Consider the following 22559-nt stretch of genomic DNA (forward strand, 5'->3'; position numbering starts at 1 on the left):
TTTCAGGAGCCCCTTTTTTTTTTTTTTTTTTTTTTTGCAGTAGCCCTTTAATTGATCTTTCTGTTTCTGTTTTTTTCTCTGGCTCATCTGTCCTTTATTGCTGCCAGAGTTTGCTTGATAGAACACAGATTTGATCATATCTTCCTTTGCCTAAGAACTGGAGTATTTAAGGTAGTGAGTGGTACCAAGGTTTCTGATGAGGGATCTGTTGTCATTCAAATTGTTGTTCTCCTCTAGGTAGTGTGTCATCTTCCTCTTTCTTTCTTTCTTTCTTTTTTTTTCTCTTAGGTTTTCAGAAATTTGGTTATGATGTGTGTGGGTGTGGAATTCTTTGTTTACCTTGCTTATTTTTTGCTCAGCTTCTTGTTCTGTAAGTTTACATCTTTTTTCAAAATTTGCAAAAATTTCTGTTATCATTTCTTCAGATATTGTTTTCAGCTCCACACTTTTTCCTCTCCTTCTGTGACTCCAATGAGACAAATGTTAGATCTTTTGTTACTAACTTTTAAGTCACTAAAGCTCTGTTCATTTCCTTCAATCTGTTTTCTCTCTCTTCAGACTGGATGATTTTTATTTACGTATCTCTATATTCACTGATTCTTTCCTCTATCTTCTCTGTTCTGCTCTTGGACCCCTCTTGTGAGTTTTTATAAAACGTTTCATTTGTTATATTTTTCCATTTTGTTCTACTTTACATCTTCTGTTTCTTTGCTGAAACTTATATTTTTGTATTTGTTCCAAAAGTGTGTGAAGCTGCTTATTGGGCCATTTTTCTGAGAGCTGCTCTAAGATTCTTGACAGATAATTCCAGGATCCTTGTCATGTCAGTGCTGGTACCTGCTGATTATCTCTTCTCAAATGCGTTGAGATTTTGTATGGCAAGTAATTTTGGATTGTATCCTGGATATTTTGAGTATTATGTATGAGACTCTTGTTCCTATTTAAATATTCTGTTCTAGGAGGCAGTCAACTCGCTTTGGCATGTATGACCTAGCTCACTTTTTAAAAGTACAGCTTTATTGAGTTATAATTTATATACCATAATATTCATACATGTCATAATACCATTTTAAAGTGTATGATTCAGTGGTCTTTAGTATATTCAGAGAGTGGTGCAACCATCACCACTCTCTAGTTTTAGAACTTTTTCATCACCCCATAAGGCAAACCCACACCCATTTGCAGTCACTTTCCATTTTCCCTACCCACCAATTTCACCAGTGTAGGCGCTGCTAATCTACTTTCTCTATGAGCTTGTTTATTATGGACATTTCATAGAAATGGAATCATATAATTATATGTTCTTTGTCACTGACTTCTTTCACTTAGCATGTTGTCAAGTTTCATTGTATTGGTATTCCACATTTGTTTTTCTCTTTATCAGCTGATGGACATTTGGGTTGTTTCTTCTACCTTTTGGCTACTGTGAATAATGCTGCTCTGAATTTTTTGTGTACAGGTTTTGGCATGGACATACGCTTTAATTTCTCTTGGCCATATCCTAGGAGTGTGCTGGCTCTCTTCTGTGCTGAGATTAGACTGCCCACTTAGTTACAATTTAGTTTTGCTGTGTTGATTCTGATCAGTTTCACATATTGCACCGGAGGGCATGCCCAGGACTTCATACACAGATTTAAAGAATCCCCCTTTTCACCTTCCTCATCTTTGTAATTTCTTTCCATTCTCTTGTTAGGAGGATAAGGGGAGCTGACTCTATTGTCATTTGCCTGGTTCAGGGCAGAGATGGTCCACCCCGAGTCTCTGCAGCTGCTGCACACCTAGTGGTGAGGGGCAAGGGTGCTGCCTTTTTGCTGGCATTTGCTTAGTACAGGGTAGGGATGGTTGAAGTGACTCCACCCACACATTCTCCCCCAGTGGGGAGGGAGAGATTCTTTTTTTTTTTTTTTTTGTAGGTAAAATAAGCATTTAAAAAATAAAAGCACTGTATAAATTAGGAATTTTCAAGTTGATTCTCTGTCTCATAAAAAAAATAGAAGATTTAAGATCATTTTTCACGTTTTGATGTATTAAGTTTTCTGCCAGGCTTCATTTGTATTTTATGACAATATAATTATGCTAATAATGAATTTTTTCCAGAAAGTAGAATTTATTATTCTAACTATTTCATGTAAGACTAGTATTAATAGCATTAAAACTAACATTTCACACGTTAAATTAAGAGTTTAAAGGAGAAATGATATTATGTGGTGGAAAAAGCTTTTACCTGTATTGCCTTTTTTATTGCTGATGAAAATCCTGTGAGGTAGATGTTGTTATTCTCATTTTACAGTGGGAATAGAGTGTGAAAGACCTGAAGCAATTATTTATGCAAAGTCTGATAGCTACTAAGTGATAGCTGAGTTGCCAAACATGTCTTTCTGGCTCATTTTCTATAGCAAGCCATCTTCTACTCTTCAATAAGAAGTTTCTCCTCAGTTATAAATTCATAATCTTCTGGATTTCCAGATAACATAGGGGTACTTAGGATCATGAGTTTTGATACCAAATTGACATGGGCTTGAGATCTGTTTCTGCCAATGTGCCATGAATGTTGCATGGATTTAGTTTGCTGCTTTACTGAACACTTGATAAGTTTTATGGCGTTACGGTTTTAAAAAAACCTTGTGAAATAAGCATTATTGTTATAACTGATTTGCACACAAGGAAACTTGAGGCTTAGGGAGTCTGAGTAACATACCCATTAGGTGACCAGGCTGAGATTCTTGTAGCTCTTCTAAAGTTTTGCCTGTTTCTTCTAGTTTCTCAGTCATGTCTTATTTATTCTTCAGTGAAAAGAGAGTATTGTTCTACAGAGTTCTTACGTGTCCTTTGTGAAGTTAGTATGAATGAGTGCGTTTTACAGTACACAGAGATACCATAAGAAAAGTCTAAGCTTTTTAAATAATTCTCTATGATATAGCAATATTTTATTTATCTCCAAGCTTGTTGATTATTTAAATGTATGTTATAACAGGAACTTTTAATGTCACATTCCTGGATAGGCTGTGAGTGGTTGGTGAATCCTCAGATTTGTATATAAAATATTATTTATATGAATTTTTCTAGGCAGGAGGTAATAGCTTTTACAAGATTCTCAAAAGTGATCTCGGATCTCAAAATGGTGAGCATCACTGTACTGTAGAAAAGGAACCCAAATAATGGTCACAGTGTATGTAGAATTAAAAAACATTTTTTCAACACATGGAATGATTTCAAAAGTAGTTTTTTAATTTATTTTTTCAAAAAAGCTTAGGAAGATTATATAACAAGGATAAAAAATTTCCTATTAATTGAAATATTATAGTATTCAAATAATCTGAATATCTATATTACATGTAGGTACATACAGATACAATGAATATCTGTGTATATTTATATGTATACATATATGTGTGTGTATATATGTACACACACACACCTGACATATTTCTATAGATATCTATCTGTATGATGGGGAGTGCTCCATCATCCCCTCTATTTGACATGTATCATTACTTTATATGCTCTACATTTATTTGCTGTTTGTATATTGTCTTCCCTCTTTCTAGCACTAAGTTGTCCAGTGTGTCAGTCACTATCCACATGTGGCTGTTAAAATTTATTAAAATTAAATTTTAAAATTCAGTTCATTTTTTTGCACTGACCACATTTCAAGGGCTCAATAGCCACGTGTGCTTAGAGGCTACCGTACTGGACATGTATAGAACATTTCTATCATTGCAGGAAGTTCTGTTGGACAGCATTGTTCTGGAATGTAAGGTCCAGGAGGGCAGAGACTTTTTTTACTTAGTTTTTCTTGTTTTTTATTTTAATAGCTTTATTGAGATGTAGTTTGCATAACATAAATCTCACTCAGTTTAAAGTACACAATTTAATGGTTTTTAAGATGCACTTAGAGAGTTGTGCAACTATAGCCATAATTTTAGAACATTTTATCATTCCATAAAGTAAACCTTGTATTCAAGAGCATTCATTCTCCATTCTCTCCCTGTCCCCCAGGTCACTAATCTGCTTTCTAGAGACCTTCCATAATTCACAGTTTTATCTCCCATGCCAAGAATATTGCTTGCCATTTATTTTATGATGGCCCTCATGACCTTTGCCCCCTGGTGTTCCTCTCATGATTTTATGTTGTATGGCAAAAGGGAGGTTATCTCAGTGATTTTCCACCACAAATCCTGGAGGGTGAGGTATAATTAGCTCCTTCTTTTGATATTAGACTTGATAGCTAACTAAGCACATACTGTTTGCTGTCACTGAGGCCAGTCTGTAGACAGTTTAGTTAGTGTGCTGATGGCCAGTCCAACTGGTATAGCCAGCTTCGTTAGTGTACTTACATGGGGGGAAAATATTAACTAATAAAATCAGTACCTTTGTGGCCAGGATATGATTTGTACAAATTAGTGATCATTCAAAGTGGGACAGGGCTTCCCTGGTGGCGCAGTGGTTGAGAGTCTGCCTGCCGATGCAGGGGACGTGGGTTAGTGCCCCGGTCTGGGGAGATCCCACATGCCACGTAGTGGCTGGGCCCGTGAGCCATGGCCACTGGGCCTGCGCGTCCGGAGCCTGTGCTCCGCAACGGGAGAGGCCACAACAGTGAGAGGCCTGCGTACCGCAAAAAAAATAAAAAATGTGGGATGATACCCAAAGTGACTTACTGGAGTGTGGGAAGAAAGCATTAGGACTTATACTACTATTATTTTTAATTTTGATTTTAAAAATTTATACTTTATAGTGCACAATATTTAAAATAGTATATGTTTATTAACATGTAAATATACATTTACTTGAGTTACATGATAAAAATTCTTACTGATAAGAGAGCATGATAATTAAGGTTTGGAGACTTCTGCTCTAGCAGACAAGGTCACCTAAACTTTTATTAGGGATCAGGTGGACAGAGAATGCAGACTTGGGAGTGAGGGATGCAGAATGCACTATAAAGAAAACAAGAAGAAGTGCAAGCTCAGCACGGTGTAATACAATAACGTATCGTAGTGCAGAGAGGAAAAAAATACCCATAATATAATCTAGAGGTTCTCTTCATATTGTTTAAAAATAAATATTAAATAATATTTTAAATAAAAACACTGTTTAACAAAAGACTTGCATGTGAGGTTGGCTTCCAAAGGCAACTCTGTGTAAAGACTAGCCCTGAGTGGATCTGATTCTTCTTTGTAGAGTGGTTATGCTGGCAGTAAAACCAGATACTTTGATAAACAGGATTTATTGTTTCCTGTAATACTTTATAATGTTAAAACTATTGCATTTTTCTTATTTTTAACATGTCTTAATCAAATTTTGTATTCATGGCTAGGATGGAGAATAAAACTTTAATTGATTTAATTTTAGTTCTGTTTAATGTTTGTGCTGGTTTTCCTGCATTTAGTAGTGGCCATTCCTGTGTTATAAACAGCTCAGCATGCTTATTTGATTAAGGGCTCTAGATTGGGCAGTTTCAGCAAGATGAGACATTGGCAAGGCATATGGGCATGTGCAGGCATCTAGACAGGGATTGGCAAAACTTTTTCTGTAAAGGGCCAGATAGTAGATATTTTAGGCTTTGTACACCAGATGGTCTCTGTTGCCAATAATCAACTCTGTTCTTGTAGCATGTTAACAATCTTAGATATATGTAAACAAATGGGTGTAGCTGTGTTCCAATAAAACTTCATTTACACAAATCGGCAATAGGCCAGTAGTTTATGGAGCCCTGATCTAGATTAACCATGTCAATATGGTTCTCAATCCAAGAACATGATTGCTATAAATTAAAAATAAGTTAATTACTTGAAACTTAGAATGCATTGTAGAAACGGCATTAGATATAGAAGAAGCCTGTTTTACCTTTTATGTAGCTGAATTATATGCTACCTAATTTTTGAAAATCTCTACCCAGCTGGAATGTACAGATGATGTTAAGAGTAAGAAGTGAAGAAATAGATTGGAAACTAGGTGTTTGTGGTCAGAGTGTAATCCTGGAGTGTAAGACTTCTGAATTTTAGAAGAACAGTTCCAGGTTGTGAAGATGTCCAAAGTGTGTAATGGGAGTTCTTTGCTCAAGTGGCATGGAGGTGAACATTCTTCAAGCTGAAGAAGAGATCAGGAAAGTACAAAGGAGGAATTGCTCCTTCCTTATTGTGGAAGTGGTAGGAGTTTTCCCCCCTTACTCCTATCTCTTGATGGTGAGAAAGGATTTTCCATCCTTTTGTCTTGGTTGGTGTCAGCCCCTCCATGTTTCTAGTAGAGTGAAAGTGGCAAAGAGGAAACCTCTTTGCAGTAAGTAGAGGCAAAGGTAGGCTCTTGGTAGGGGCTTTTGTTAGGAATGGGTGATGAAGGTACAGAAGGATTTCAGGGGCTGTGGTGAGTAGAGTTTTCTTTTAAGTCTGTAATTGTGCCTCTGAAGGTGAAGCGGATGGGACAGAGTGGGTGGCTTTCATGTACTCCTGTTGTGTAGCCTAGGTGGGGAAACATAACAGTTCTTTCACATCACCTCTTATAGGTGGGAGATAAGGATTATAGTTGTAGCTCCTAGAGTATATGTTTCTTTAGAGGAGGGGAAATCTATTTTAAACTAAGGGTAAGGAATTTCCCAACATAGCACAGAACTGGGTCAGTTCGAGTAGGTGGGGTGGTAGAGAAATAGAGGGGTTTTGGGGAAAGAAATCCCCAGTAGTGTTAGATTTCCTCATACGCAGTTTGGGAGGTATATTCCTAATTAGGAAGATAGATTATATTGTAGGTGATAGTTGCAAAGCTTCCTGTTCTTAAATTTCCGGCTTTATTTTCTTATTAAAAGAGCTATATATTTCTTGACTATGTATTAAGGTACTTTTTGAATATGTTACACTTCTCTTCTTCCATTAGAGAAGAAATTGAAATAGAAGTGGTGGTGTAAGGTCATGGAACAAATTAGAATTTTCTTTAAAATTAAGTCTCTGAGGCTCTAAACTGTTATCATACAGGCTTGATTTATGTCTGATAATTTGTATCATTTGATTCAGCCCTGATTTGGGGTTTTTGTAATTTAAATTATAGCAATATTTTGACTTTAAGGGTTTGTTACAACTGTCGGTTAGGAACTAGGGAGAAGGATTGTTTAGTGGACCCTACTGATGGATCTAAGCCTTGTTTAGATCAAGAGGAACTTTTATACAGAATTTATATGAGGTTGTGATCATAACATTTCTAAATCTTAATTGATATTTTCTGTTTGTTGAGACATCATTTTCCTGGTTTCCTGTAGCTATTGTCCATGATTTCCTTTAGAATTTTTGAGTATATTTAAAACAGTTGATTTAAAGTGTTTGTCCAACAAGCTCAATTTCTGTTTCCTGAAAGACAGTATCTGTTCATTTCTTCTTTGAATGGGCTATACTTTCTTGTTTCTTTGTATGCTTTGTAATTTTTTTGTTGGAGACCAGGCATTTGATTATTATAATGTGATAACTCTAGAAATCAAGTTCTTCCCCCTCTTCAGGGTTTGTTTTTCTTACATGTGGTTGTAGTTGTGTATTTGTTTAATGACTTTTCTAAACTATTTTTTGTAATGACTGTATTCTTTGTTTTGTGTGGTTTCTAAAGTCTCTGTTCCTTTAGTTTATGGTAAGCTAGTGTTTTGACATAGATTTCCTCAAATGCCTGGAGTCAAGAAAAAATAAAGAATTCTCCCATTCTGTGCACATTGACTCTGTTGGGACACTGCTTCAGTGCTTAGCCACATTGTTTATGACTCTGCCTTACCCTTCACTTCCTTCTTGCTCTGAGTCTGAAAAGTAGCCAGAGGTGGAAGTGTAGAGTCTTCTCAGGTCTTTTCTGAACTTGTAGTCCAAGAAAAGTCCCCCTGGGCAGGCATGTGGCTTCTCAAATTCCCATATCAAAATAATTGATTTTCAGCTTTTTAATATATACATTTAGAGCTATATATTTCTCTCTAAACAATGGTTGAGCTTCATCTCATAAATTTTGATATGGTGTGGTTTTAGTATTAACAATTAAAAATATTTTCTAATTGTCCTTGAGACTTATTAGTCTATTGCTTAGTTGTCAAACTTTTGGGGATTTTAAGTTTATTTATTTTTGAATGGTCACTGTATATGGGGCTGCCACTAATTACATGGCTTTTGAATACATGGTTCCTGTAGCCATTGATTGATTACATTGATTTAATTCAATTCTGGTGTTACTTCTTGTTGTGGCTTAAGAACAAGTACAGGCAGACCGCAGAGATATTGCTGTTTCTGTTCCGGACCACCACAATAAAGCCAATATTGCAGTAAAGCATCACATGAATTTTTTGGTTTTCCCAATAATGTAGTTGCACATAAGAGTTATGTTTACATTATATTGTAGTCTATTAAGTGTGCAATAGCATTATGTCTAAAAAACAATGTACGTACCTTAATTAAAAAATACTCTTGCTAAAAAATGCTAACTATCATCTGAGCCTTCAGCAAGTCTCAATCTTTCTGCTGGTGGAGGGTTTGAACTGCTGTGAGAATTATCAAAATGTGACAAAGAGATACAAATTGAGCAAATGCTATTAGAAAAATGGCACTGATAGACTTGCTCCATGAAGGGTTGCCACAAACCTTCAATTTGTAAAAAATGCAATATCGGTGAAGCACAATAAAGTGGAGTACAAGAAAACAAGACATGCCTGTAGTCATTTAAAGAGGGTGAGAATTTATTTTTCTTACTGTCAGCCCTGGTTTCTAAAAGACTTTTGCAGGCCCAAAGGATTAAATAAATCTAGAGGTTCAAGGTTCTCAAGTACATCTACCAGGTGGCACCCTCCTAGGTATTGGGGCACTCTCTTTAGCACTGAAGTCTTGCCAGGGCTGTGAACTAAACTTTTTCTGTAATTCTGCTCCTCTCATAATCTGGTCCTGGGCTGGTTTTCCAGTTTGATCAACCCTCTGGCCTCAGAAATAGTCTCTTTAAATGTTACAGAGTCCCCTGGCATTTACACTGTATCTAAAATTGGTGGTTGGTGAATTGAGTCTTATAGGATCTTGGGGCAAGCTGCTTATGTGTCGGTGTCTTAGTACAGGCACTCTGCTGCAGTTTTCTGCCTTTAGCATATCAATGGCTTTTAACATCAGTCAACTAATTCCACAGTCCTTGTAACTACCCTTGCTATTTTATTTCTCAAATATTAGAGATGTCACATAAGTCTCTTGCATTAGTCAGTGCACCACCTTCCTCTGGTATCCTCTCTCAATTCAGCAAAAGTGAAAGCCTTTGTCATTGTGAGCTATAGCATGCCACAGGTTATTGCCACTCTCTCTGCCACCCTCAGTGTGACTCTTGTTGCCATCTGGCCAGTGAGTGATACAGCCCCAGAGCCCATCTTGAAGTTCCTGGTACTGTTAGATTGGTCACACTCCCCTCTACCACCTTGAAGCAGATCCTGAGACAAGAATTGAGCACATGTAGTATATTTGGGAGATTCAGGGACACTGACAGAAGTGATAGAAGAGAAGGAGCCAATAAGGGAGGTATGTTATCAAGTCAGGTACCACACTGGGTGACTGGAGCCAAATCCCACAAGGAAGTGCACTTCATTATTATTGCAGCAAAGAGATAAGAAAGTTTGGAGTTTTTCCAAATCATTCGTTGGCTAAGGGCTTCCCTGGGAGGATGTTGATTCACAGGCACTTTCAGCCCCCCACATGCATAGGAAGAGTGGGTTCTAGTAGATAGAGGGAGCCCTTCAACATAGATGCAGGTGCTGGCCCGAGAAAGTCAGGCTGGAGTGTATGGAAATGGTCAGAGGCTCTGAGAGGATATGGTGTAATGCTGACACTGTTGGCAACTGTCTATTTTCAGCTATGCGAGATAATATGAGATTACTTTCTAAAGTTGTACTGATTTATCCTATGAGAATTATCTCCACATCCTTGCCAATATTTGGTATCATTAATCTCTTTAATTTTAGCTATTCTGTTGGGTCCATAGTGGTACGCTATTGTGATTTTATTTTGCATATCCTTTATTATTATTGGTTGGTTTGGGTACAATTAGGAAAGAGAATCACACAGTAATTTTAATAGGAAAGGTTTAATGTAAAGGATTATTGACTGTAGCACAGATTGGAACAACGAGAAATTGGCTAGTAAGAAGTAAAGAGAACTCTGCAAAATATAGAAGTAGTAGATACAAGGAGCAGCCACTACTACTGTTATGGCTGAGATAGAACACTTAAGTGAGAGTCCCTGTGACCTGGCCTGAGATCCAGACCTTGTTGGGAGAGCAGGCTGTGGCTTACTGAATGGCAGAAAAGTCACTGTAAAGCTGTACCTGCGGAACTTACTTAACATCTGCCCTTTGGAACTTGCCATGGTTACTTATGGGATGCTGGGGAAAGCTGTTCACAGAGTGGTGTCTCACTGGAGGCCTCTGCTGCAGAACTGCCTGAGGGGAAGTGCTGGGGGAAACTGTTGGTGGCTGGGTGCTGGTGGCCATCAGGTACGTAGGAGCCTAGTACCTAGTGCTGCAGGAGCTTGTTGAGTGAGTACATTGGAACTTGGCAGCAAATCTGTTTCCTCCTGCAGTCTCTCCAGCTTGCTCTATTGACAAAGCCTGCAGGCTTAGCATCCTGCCATCTGGAAAAAAAAATATTTAAAGGGCCCAGATCCATTTTCATAAAGTAGGCAAAAAGTCTGAATTTTGAGGTGGGAGGCAATGGATAACTGGCACAGTCTGCCCTTTAATTATTCAGCGTCTTCTGTATGCATCTTTCTAAACACACGTGAACTCCCCAGCAACCAACAAAGCTGTATTTCTACCTAAGAAGATACACTTTTTCCAAGTGAAGTTCTCATCCTCTGTCCAAAAGGAGGAAACACAGGTTTCGAGAGTCATTGTATCTATCACTGGTTATGTTAATTGCTCTTCATATTCAGTCATAGTCACACTAAATATTCCATTATCTAAAGTCTAAATTGTAAAGTTACAGCTTGTAAATAAAATAAAAATGTGAAGGAGAGAGGATATGTGTGTGTGTGTGTGTGTGTGTGTGTGTGTGTGTGTGTATCAAATAGAAACTATGTAAAGTTGTTAGGATACTTACCTATTTAATTTGTTAAAAGACCATAATTGATGTGTATGGTTCTGTTCTTCCACTCCCCATACTGTATTTACCCTGCCCTCAACTAGAATCTTGGCTCCTTGGAGTTTTAATTGGTGGAGTGACCCACACCCAATGGGTTGAACCCTCAATCATCCTGCTGTAGTTTGGATATTTTTTATGGACCTGTCTTCTAGATCTCTCATCCTCTTTTAGCTGTGTTTAATGTGTTGTTAAACCCGTCCATCGAATTCTTAATTTTGATTAATGTAGTTTTCAGTATTAGAATTTCCATTATTTTTTTCAAATATACTGTTACTTTTTACAGTTTTCAGTTAACTGCCGAAATTTTAAATTGTGTCGTTTGTCTTTTTTAACTTAGTACGTCATATTTGTTTTGTAGGGCACATCTGATAATCTCCACAATTGGAATATCTTCAGGTCTCTTCCTGAAGATATTCTGTTGGTTCTTGTTTTGTTGTCATCTATCTTTATGTGTCTTACTATCTTTGATCATAGTAGACATCTTATTTGAAAAATTATTGGTAGAAATAATTTGAGGACTAGGATAATGTTATCTTTCTTCAGAGAATATTTTTGTATCTTCTGTTAGGAGCCTTGGCATGATAGTTCTAGTATCACCTTAAGCCAGTGGTAGGTCTTGGGGTTTTCTGTCATCCTGATGACTTGTAGCTGGGTTGCAGTCCACGTAATGGCTGGTTTCTGGTACACCTTTACCCTTATAGAAAATCTTTGTGTCCCAGTTCAGAGTGCCGTGTTGTTTATTTGAGCCCCTACCTTTTGTAGGTTGTTGCATACAGCTTTTGTCCCCCTTCTTCCTTGAGGCTATCAAAAGTACTCTCAGCCTTTTGGCAGTCTCTAATAAATAGATAAAATTCTCCATAACAGAAGTAGCTCTGGATGCCTGGTTCCTCTTTAAAGAATTTGCAACTTCTGGATCTTGGCTTAGTAGGTCTTACCATTTTGTTACTTATAAGATTTAACAATTGTTCTTTAGCTTTTTAAGTTATCTTCAGTGGAGTTTTGTCTGAATTAGCTCATCTGGAGCTATTATTGGAAGTGAAAAATCAGGACAAGCTATTTAACTTGTTATTTAAAATGTGCTTCAGTTTTCTCATCTGTAATATGGAATTAATAATTACTATCTTATGGGGCTTTTGAGATTTTTAAGTGAGGTAACACATTATGAGCTTACAGTGATACCTGATACTGTAAAATGCTCAATTTATTATTATATTACTTTGAGAACATTGGAATGTTTAAACACTTTTCCAAGCATGAATTAGCCCTTTTTTAAACCCAAACTAATTTGCAGGGATTACGAAAGACTTTCAAATAACATTTACATTAATTGACCTTTTGGTTATCCCCGATTTAGGCAAGTGAAACTCTTTTCCTTTAATGTTTTTGAGACTCTACGCTATAAGGAAAATTTAATTTTTGTCTAAAACTAGATAATTACCCTGATGTCTGTGTAGACATGTATGTATGTATGTATAAATATATGTGTGTGTATGTGTATGGGGATATATAAAGACTGATAAGCCAGTATGTGTGTGTATGTCTACATAAATACATAAAGGCTAAATGGGAAGATATCTTAGTTATTTAAAATATTGTCTTTTGTTGATAAAATATAATTGGGCTGGAGCTAAGGAGAACAAAATGAAGTAGAATTGGTTATTGTTTAAATATTTTAAAATTCTGAAAATTTGAAGCTTTTCTAAATATCTTTTTCTTTTCTGTGTTTAAAATAGAGGATAATTACAAAACCCTTGATTTACCCTACTTTTAAAATTGACTGAGTTCTTGGACTAGATATAAAGTTGATGAAAGAAAATGATTCTAAAATCAGGTAGCTGATGAACTCAATAAAGTCTGGTGACAGCTACTTTAGCAGTCTTGCTGCATGAAAAGCAAACATAGCTAACAATGTAACCTCCAAAAGTGCTAGGTATATATACTATTCTCTGTTCCATAGATCTGCATCTTTCAGAGTGCATTTGATCTTCTTTCTTTTGCATCTATCTAATTTTTGGGCAGAGTAAGCTTAACAATCTATTTTGCATTAGCATCGAACCCATCTGTATAATGTTGTCTTTCAATGTGTTTTTCCACTTTGTAAAATGAAACAATCATAATACATAAAAATTTAAAGAAATTCAAAATAAGTTTCCTTTGAGATTTAGAGAGATGATATATGGCAATCTGAAAATTTTCTTAAGTTGTAAATAAATTCTCCTGTTTGGAAGTTTGGTTTAGTGTCTCTTTAAATTTTTTATGCTACTGTGTGTCTTAAAGTTACTTTAAGGTAATCATTTTCATGATTTTGTTTTCTAGGTTAACAGAACCTTCTGGATATTTAACAGATGGTCCAATTAACTATAAGTATAAAACTAAATGTACATGGCTAATTGAAGGCTAGTAAGTATACAATTTGCATTAAATTATTTATTCTGAAATGATAAAGAAGGTGATTATATCAGTGTTAAAGCATTAAAATATAACAACTTCATAGTTATATAGTTTATTCTGTTGCTTATTATTGGAAAACATTATTCATGATGTTTTAAAATGGGATTGATAAATTTTAGACATAATGTTTAATGTAAATTACAATACCCTTTTACTTGTGATAATAGTTTGATTTTTACATATATTTATTTTTAAGTTATGTTACTATGGCATTAAGTCAAGTATGCATTTTTGGTTTCTTTTAAATCGCTTGTTATGGAATTTGAAGACTGCATAGAAAGGATAAAAATATTCCATGCTGAACTATGCCATTGGTTCATACTATTCAGCATTTTAGTTCTAAGGGTGTTAAAAAAAAGAACATTTTGTAAAAGAGAGAGTTAATTGTCCTTTTAGAGGCATTTTTCAGTAATTAGGGCTTGAGACTGAATTTATCTATTTAAACATATTATGACTGGATCATAAATGATATGAGTTGTTTTTGAACTATGTTATGATTTTAAAGAGTGTATTTGGAAAACTGGGTTTTTATTTTTGTTACTTTAAAGGTTTTTTAAAACTTCAAGGTTATTAATTCCCTGTGTACCTGTGGTCTCATTCATTTGTTAACAAATAAGAGTATATCGTATTGAGACCTTTTGATTAAAATTTGAAGACCTTATTAGTACCTCTAGTTAAGAGTTCATAGAAATAAGAACAGTCTTGAGTGTTGAATTTAAAAATCAACTTTATTCAAGTACAATTTGCATACAATGAAATACACCCATATTAAGTGTACAGTTCAGTAAGGTTTCAGTAATGTATACAATTTATGTACCTCCACCTTAGTCAAGACATAGAACATTTCCTGTTGACTAAATTTTTATAAGACAAAAAACATTTCCTCTTGACGAAATTTTTAGAAAAGGATGATACATACATATGGCTGGTTAATAGATTTTGGAGTTGTATATCATTTTTACAAATTAGATATGACTGGTTATCAATCTTTTATACTGATGATGTATAGATTTATAGCTAAATTAGCTGTAAATAGGTTTTTAATAAAATACTCTAAGATTTCTTTAGACCGTGCTTTACATATTACATATTAATTTTAAAATATTTTAATTTTTTTTCAGTCCAAATGCAGTGTTAAGATTAAGATTCAATCATTTTGCTACAGAATGTAGCTGGGATCATATGTATGTTTATGATGGAGATTCAATATATGCACCTTTAATAGCTGTACTTAGGTGAGTAGTTATGTTTAATTGATGAATTTATAGTCAGTTGTAGAAAAGTAGCTGTATAATTTATTAATTTTAAATATATACTCATCTTTACTGCAAAAATAAATTTAGCATAGGTGTTGATGGCTAAACTTCAAAGATGGTATAAGACTATGATGATGCTGTGACTGTCAAGTTAGGGGTATATATAATAATGTAAACATTGATATAACGGAGATAAGTAGTTACTGTTTCAGAAATGTAGATTTATTAATAAATACCCCTTATTCTTGCTGTACATATTTCATTCTTTTAAAGTGAATTGAATCTGTTTTCAGAACTATATTTGGATAGATTAATGTGAGTTCTAGCTGACAAAGGAATTAATAGATATATATTTTATAGTTATCTTTTTATTTTAGAGAAATTATAAAATTTTAAATTCTGTAAAAAAGGTTAAGTTATGCTTTATTTAGTGGTTTAATAAAGAACGTGTTTCTATCAGTTCTCACAGTTTGGGAATTTTGGTTGTTTCCAAATATTTTATTGTTAGTAGTCAGGTAGTAAGATTTAATTAAAAAATTTTAAAATCACAGCATTTTCAGTGTCAATTTAAAACTCTTTATTATGTATGTACAAATTATTATGAAATGTTTTATGAACAGGAGAGAATATATTAGATAGAAAAATTTTTGAGCATATAGTGTAGATTTAGTGTACAATTTAACTGCCATGATTGTTGACCAGAGTTATTCATTACATTATCCCTTACTTTTGTTACTTACACAGTATCTCTTATATGTCCTGTCATTGTTAAAAATTTAAATATGGGTAAAAGCTTATTGTTCCCTTCAACATTTAAAATTTTATTTTTCTTTTTACTATTTATGTTGTAAATATTCTGTTTTTACAGGAATGTAAACTATTATTCTTTTGGGCAAACACGTAAGGGCTGTATTTCCAAATGACTGTTTGAAAATGACTCCTTGAGAACTTAGATGCTTATTCTGTGATATTGCTATTGCTCAAGATACTTGTAGAACTTAATTTTTGAGTTGTTTGAAAATTATAGAAAGGGTATTCTGGAGTAACCTTTCATCTAACACCAATAGATAGAAAATGGAGCAGAGCCTTGTGGATAATTACATTGTAAGATAATTTATTGCAACAATTAGATAAGATACTAGGTTCAAACATTTATTTTTAGCAATTTAGATATAACCGTTATCATTCCTCTATTTTTATGACATTATTGACTGACCATCATTTAGATGTGTGCCTTTTCATTTGTTTTTCTAGTAGTTGTGATGACTGCATTAATTAACAATGATTCACTAACACTCTTACCAGCCATTTCTTGATACTAAAGGAAGCTTTTGTAAGATAATTAGCAGGATGGGATTTAGTATATGACTGTGAAGGTGGAACCAGTGACTTTTCATCAGCAGGTATTCCTGTTAACTATCCTGAGAGAGATGGAAAACTCATATTTATTGAATACCCACTTGATTGTAAACACTGTACTAGGCAGTTTAAATGTCATCAGTCCTTGTTAGGATATTGTGGAAGAAGTACTATAATCCCCCATTTATTGTTGAGAAAATTGAGACTCAGAGAAAGTTTTACTTCTAATAGATGGTAGAGCCAGGATTAGGACTTGACAATCTCCGAACTTAAAAGCCTATACTGTTTGTACTTCATTTTACTAAGAATTCAGAATCTAAATGTTTGAATTATTCCAGCTGTATAAGAATTTATTATTCAACAAACATTTGATAACCTCCTCAATTCAAGAGACTGTCATAAGCCTGGAGGATGCAGTAAGGAGTAAGATACAGGCCATTGCAGACACCAGCTACCTGAAGTTGCGCCCAACTTTATAGGTTAAGTGCACAGTCCTTCACAAAACTGACCTCGCTTCAGATAACAGCTGCAAGTTCAGGGGTCTTCGGGCCACCTGCACTTCTGACCAGCTGGCTACAAATTTAGAGGTGCCTGTGGCCCCCTCAGGTTCAATAATTTGCTAGAATAACTCACAGAACTCAGGAAAGCACTATACTTATGATTATAGTTTTATTATAAAGGATAAAAATTAGGACCAGTCAAATGAAGAGACACATAGGGTGAGGTCTGGGAGCATCTCAAAGCTGTGTACTCAGGACATATGTTACCCCCCCAACATATCAGTGTGTATTGCCACTTAGGATGCTCACCTGATTTACAGGTGTACAGAGTTTTTTTGGGGTTTCCTTTTGTAGGCATTATTGATCTAATCATTGGCCATAAGGCTGAATGCAATCTTTAGCCCCATTCTGACTCTGGAAGTCAGATTGATTTCTTGTGGCTTAAAGCCCCAGCCAATCACACGGTTGGTTTTTCTGGTGGGGCCAGCTCCCATCCTGAGTCACCTCATTAGCATAAACTCTGAGCCCACCATGAATAACAGAGACATTCCTGTCACTTGGGAAATTCCAAGGATTTGGAGGCTACATCACCACACAGTAGTTGGGCACTGGTGGTGGTATGTAAACTGATTTTTTATACAGCACAATAAGTGTTATAATCAGGTTATGAAAAGAGTGCTATATGATTTCAGAAGTAATGAATTCGTCATGGTGAGTTTCATCATGAGTAGAAGAATGATAGACAAATTGTGGGGGTCAGATAGGACATTCTAGGTAGAGAAAAACATATGTACAAAGGCGTGTACACACTAAAGAACATTATATTTTGCGTCAGTAGTAAGTAGTTATGAGTAACTTGATCATAGGAAATGTGAAGGGATAGGTAGGTGCCAGATTACCCAATAAATGGTAATCAGTAACATCTACTGAATACTTACTATGTGAGGGGCAGTGTGCAAGAGTTCTTTATATATATCAAGTCATTTAATCCCCACAATAACCTTTTAGGTAGGTATTATTATTGCCATTTTGTAAATGGAGAATTAAGGCACAGAGAGATTCTGTGAGTGGCCCAAAGTTGCTTAACTGGTTGGTGATAGAGTCAGAATATGAGCCTGATTTTACAATGCTGTGATCACTGTAGTGTTGCTTTCTTGTTACCCCACTAAAGAAATTGGACTTTATTCTGTAGGAAAGACTTTTTAGAATATGGAGAATGGGTTGGAATGGAGACCTGCTATTTTTTATTGTGTGCTAGACGATCATGTGCTGGACACCATGTTTGTAAAGTCATAGGTAGTGATAACTTGAGGCCTAGAAAGTTATTATATTCCCAAAGAGTGCCTGGGGACACTAGAAATCCACAACCAACTGAATTCTAATTCAGGTGTTGAGGTAATTCACACCCAAACTGAAATTCAGTCCCCTGAAGGGCCTGTCTTCTACTAGTTCACTTTTACACCTAGTTTTTGGGGTCTCAGGTCAAAGTGAGGGCCCTGTGTTCCACTTTTTGGTTTCCTCGCTATGTAAAACAGCCCAGTTTCTTAGCCCTTCAGACCTCATCTCCAACTTTGAAATCAGTGAATGCCCATAAGGAGAAGTGGCTCTAATTCATGGGCTTACCCTTTTCTTAGTTCTCCCAGTACCTTCAGGCTGATTTTTTTTTAACTATCATTTTTTCTGGTTGATTTCAGTGGGAGGGTTGGTTGGTCCAAATTGGTATGTTATGTGAGAAGTGTGAGTCCTCTTTCATTTACTGCTTTCAAAGCACTTATAAACAAACAACCAAGCAAACAAATCTGCTCTTTTCTTCTATTTCAGAGGGATTAATCATATCTGTTATAAACATCTGGGAATATTATTTTTAGTAATCATTTGATATAATCTCACTGCAATGAAGAAATATATATGTGTAACTAAAACTGGTCTTACAGAATTTTAATTGTGTTGACGGCCTCCTTTTAAAATCTTTTGTTCTTTCACAAACATAAGCTAGTCAATGTTATAATAATTATTACAACATCAAGCATTGATTACGTTTTAATTTGTTTGCTTTTCAAAATGTGTTTACAAAATAAATTATTTGACTGTAATATTTCATTTTGTTCTGTCAAATATGATTTGAATGAAGGAATTCAGTTCCTGGTGGTGCCTATACATAAGTTTAACAGTGTCTAAAGGCATTGACTATTTTGAGTAATGTAATTTGTTGTTAGCAGCTTCTTTTCTTTCTCAGATTTTATGCTTTCATAGATTTAGAGAGAATAGTATGTATAAATAAATGAAGATATATAATTTTCCCCCATGAACAAGTAGGGTTAAAAAGGGAGAAGTACCAGTTATTAATTTAGAACTCCTGCTTTTACACATTTATATTTCTCCCCATAAACTTCACTTTCTTTTGTGTGTGTATGAGTAATATTGTCTTTTGGGATAATTATATATTAATGTAATTTGCATAAGTATGCAAAATTCTAAATAAATATAAAAAGTGTGTATTTTAACATGACCTAAAATACTTAGATTAGTGTATTGGAAATGTACAACTTTAACTAGAGTAGCATTGTAGTCACTTAGCTGATATGGAATGTCCTATCTAGCTTCATGAGAATTTGCAACTTGTGGGGAAAAGTAAGGCTATAAAGTCACTTGTTAGAGTACCAAGGTGGTTTTATTTTATTTTATTTATTTAATTGAAGTATAGTTGATTTACAATATTATAGTAGTTTCAGGTGTACAACATAATGATTTGATATTTTTATATAGATTATACTCCATTTAAAGTTATTATGAAATATTGGCTATATTCTCTGTGCTGTAATTACATCCTTGTGTCTTATTTATATCTAGTATTTTGTACCTCTTGATCCTCTTCCCCTATCTTGTTCCCTCCGCCACCCCTCTCCCCACTGGTAACCACTAGTTTGTTCCCTGTATCAGTGACTCTGTTTCTGTCTTGTTATATTCATTTGTTTGTTTTATTTTTTGGATTCCACATGTAAGTGAAAACATATAGTATATGTCTTTCTCTGTCTGACTTAACTCACTAAGCGTAATACCCCCCAGGTCCATCCATGTTGCTGCACATGGCAAAATTTCATTCTTTTTATGGCTAATATTCCATTTGTGTGTGTGTGTGTATGTACCATATCTTCTTTATCCATTCATTTCTTGGTGGACACTTAGGTTGCTTCCATATCTTGGCTTTGTAAATAATGCTGCTAAGAACATTGGGGTGCATATATCTTTTTGAATTAGTGTTTTCATTTTCTTTGGATATATACCCAGGAGTAGAATTGCTAGATCATATGGTAGTTCTGTTTTTAATTTTTTGAGAAACCTCTGTACTGTTTTCCATAGTGGCTGCACCGATTTATATTCCCATCAAGAATGCACTAGGGTTCCCTTTTCTTCACATCCTCCCCAACATTCGTTATGTTGTCTTTTTGATGATGACCATTCTGACAGGTGGGGGTTGATGTCTCATTGTGGTTTTGATTTGCATTTCCCTAATAATTAGTGACGCTGAGCATCTTTTCACATGCCTCTTGGCCATCTGTATGTCTTCTTGGGAAAAATGTCTGTTCATGTCTTCTGCCCATTTTTTAAACAAGGTTTTTTTTTTTTTATGTTGAGTTGTATGAACTCTGTATATATTTTGAACATTAACCCCTTATCAGACATATCATTTGCAAATATCTCCTCCCATACAGCAAGGTTGTCTTTTCATTTTGTTGATCGTTTCCTTTGCTGTGGCAAAGCTTTTAAGTTTGATTAGATTCCATTTGTTTAGTTTTGCTTTTGTCTCCCTTGCTTGAGGAGACAAGATCCAAAAAAATAATGCTACAACTTATGTCAAAGAGTGTTCTGCCTATGTTTTCTTCCAGGAGTTGTATGGTTTCTGGTCTTACATTTAGGTCTTTAATCCATTTTGAGTTTATTTTTGTATATGGTGTGAAGGCATGTTCTAATCTCATTGTTTTACATGGAGCTGTCCAGTTTTCTCAGCACCATTTGTTGAAGAGTTTAGCTGTTCTCCATTGTATATTCTTGCCTTCTTTGTCATAGATTAATTGACCATAAGTGCATGGGTTTATTTCTCAGTTCTCTATTCTGTTCCATTGATCTATGTGTCTGTTTTTGTGCTAGTACTCTTTACTGTTTTGATTACTGTAGCTTTGTAGTATTGTCTGAAGTCAGGGAGGGTGATAACTCCAGCTTTGTTCTTTTTTCTCAAGATTGCTTTGGCTATGCAGGGTCTTTTGTGGTTCCATACAGATTTTAGGATTATTTGTTCTAGTTCTTTGAAAAATGTCATGGGTGTTTTGATAAGGATTGCATTGAATCTGTAGATTGCTTTGGGTAGTATGGACGTTTTAACCATATTAATTCTTCTCCAAGTTGGCTTTAAATGAAGGTTTACATATGACTTAAGTTAATGATCACCCTATAGTATTATGACAGGATGGATGGCAGGACAAAAGGGAGAAATGGGACATAGCAGTCCAGATGGTGAGAAGAGAAAAAGGAGTATGGTGGCATGAGAGTAGATGTTAGTCTGTTGGCAGCAGTAGCAGAGCTAATTGGTGAGAAATGGCTAGGAACTCATTTTAGATTTATTCTTCTAGTTGCCCATTCTAATATAGATACTTAGTGATTCTGACAAGAATATTTTGAGTAAATTTTGTGTGATTAACTGTCATATGTACATTAATATACAGAGTGTTCAATTTTGCTCTCTTACAGTGGTTTGATAGTCCCTGAAATAAGGGGAAATGAAACTGTGCCTGAAGTTGTTACAACGTCTGGCTATGCACTGTTACATTTTTTTAGTGATGCTGCATATAATCTAACTGGCTTCAACATTTTTTACTCGTAAGTATTTTTTCAAAAAGATTCATATTGTAATGATTCTTATAATTTGACATAAAAGAGTTTATTGTTTGTTTTTATAAATGTCTTATATACCAGGAGCAGGCTAGTGTGTTAAATTCCAAAATATATAGCATCTCTTCCTAAGTGACATAAAATTTTAATAATATCCCAAAATACTGTCCAAGCTTGTATAGGATAGTTTCTAAGTCTCAGGACACTATGGTAACAAGTTAAGTTTGGTTAAAAATGAATTACACAATTAAAAATTTTTGGAAAATAATTAAGTAAACATATTATACAAACAGTGTCACTTTACTGGTAATAACGGATGTGTAGGATTGCAGGGAGCCCTCATCTGCCCTACTGTGCTCAAAGGTATTTTATACCTAATTTGGAGAGTGAATGAGAGCTGAGTTTTCATAGTCCTTCTGTATTCTAAAGACTGTACTGGATGCTTTATATATATTATATTCTTTAATTCTCTTCTCATCAGTCTGTCAAATGGGTATTTTTCCCATTTTACACATGAGGAAATTGAGGCTTAGGAGATAAGGTAAGTGGCTATATACCACTGTCTCCTCTAAAATTAAAAAGTAGTATTTATTGAGCATCTATTGTGTAGACTCTGTATACATTTTTATATCTGGAAGTCCAAGGGTGAAGTGAATTAGCCAGAGATGCTTTCAGTTGCTTTCATTAGGAATGGCCACAGAGGAACTTGAAACATTTTTTTTTTTGTTTTCTTCAAGAACGTAGAGAATGATACCAGAGAATTTTTCACGAGGAATAAAATATTCTAAATATCCTTGAATCAGCAATTTATTATAGGATTTATTTATATCAAGAATTTACACAAGGGAGAATAAATATATAGTAGAATATAATCAGCTTTAAAATGAAACTTGGTAAATATCCTTTTACTTCCATAACAGTGTATAAGTGATAGCATGCTGTTTAAGTATTATATAACCAGTTTAAATCATGGCTTCTCATATTGTTTCA

At 35.0% G+C, this 22559-nt stretch overlaps 1 protein-coding gene across 1 annotated transcript in view; it reads left to right on the forward strand.

Annotated features, from left to right (window-relative positions):
• The window catches only part of ATRNL1 (attractin like 1), a 675777-nt gene that overhangs the window by 13033 nt on the left and 640185 nt on the right, over positions 1-22559 (forward strand). Inside the window, exons 2-4 of the mRNA XM_024756087.1 lie at positions 13433-13516; positions 14689-14802; positions 21429-21557. Of these exons, the coding sequence (XP_024611855.1) occupies positions 13433-13516; positions 14689-14802; positions 21429-21557 (327 nt within the window). The remainder of the gene's footprint in view (positions 1-13432; positions 13517-14688; positions 14803-21428; positions 21558-22559) is intronic.

Source organism: Neophocaena asiaeorientalis, unplaced genomic scaffold (genome assembly GCF_003031525.2).
Source record: "Neophocaena asiaeorientalis asiaeorientalis breed wild unplaced genomic scaffold, Neophocaena_asiaeorientalis_V1.1 scaffold85, whole genome shotgun sequence".
Taxonomy (NCBI): Eukaryota; Metazoa; Chordata; class Mammalia; order Artiodactyla; family Phocoenidae; genus Neophocaena; species Neophocaena asiaeorientalis.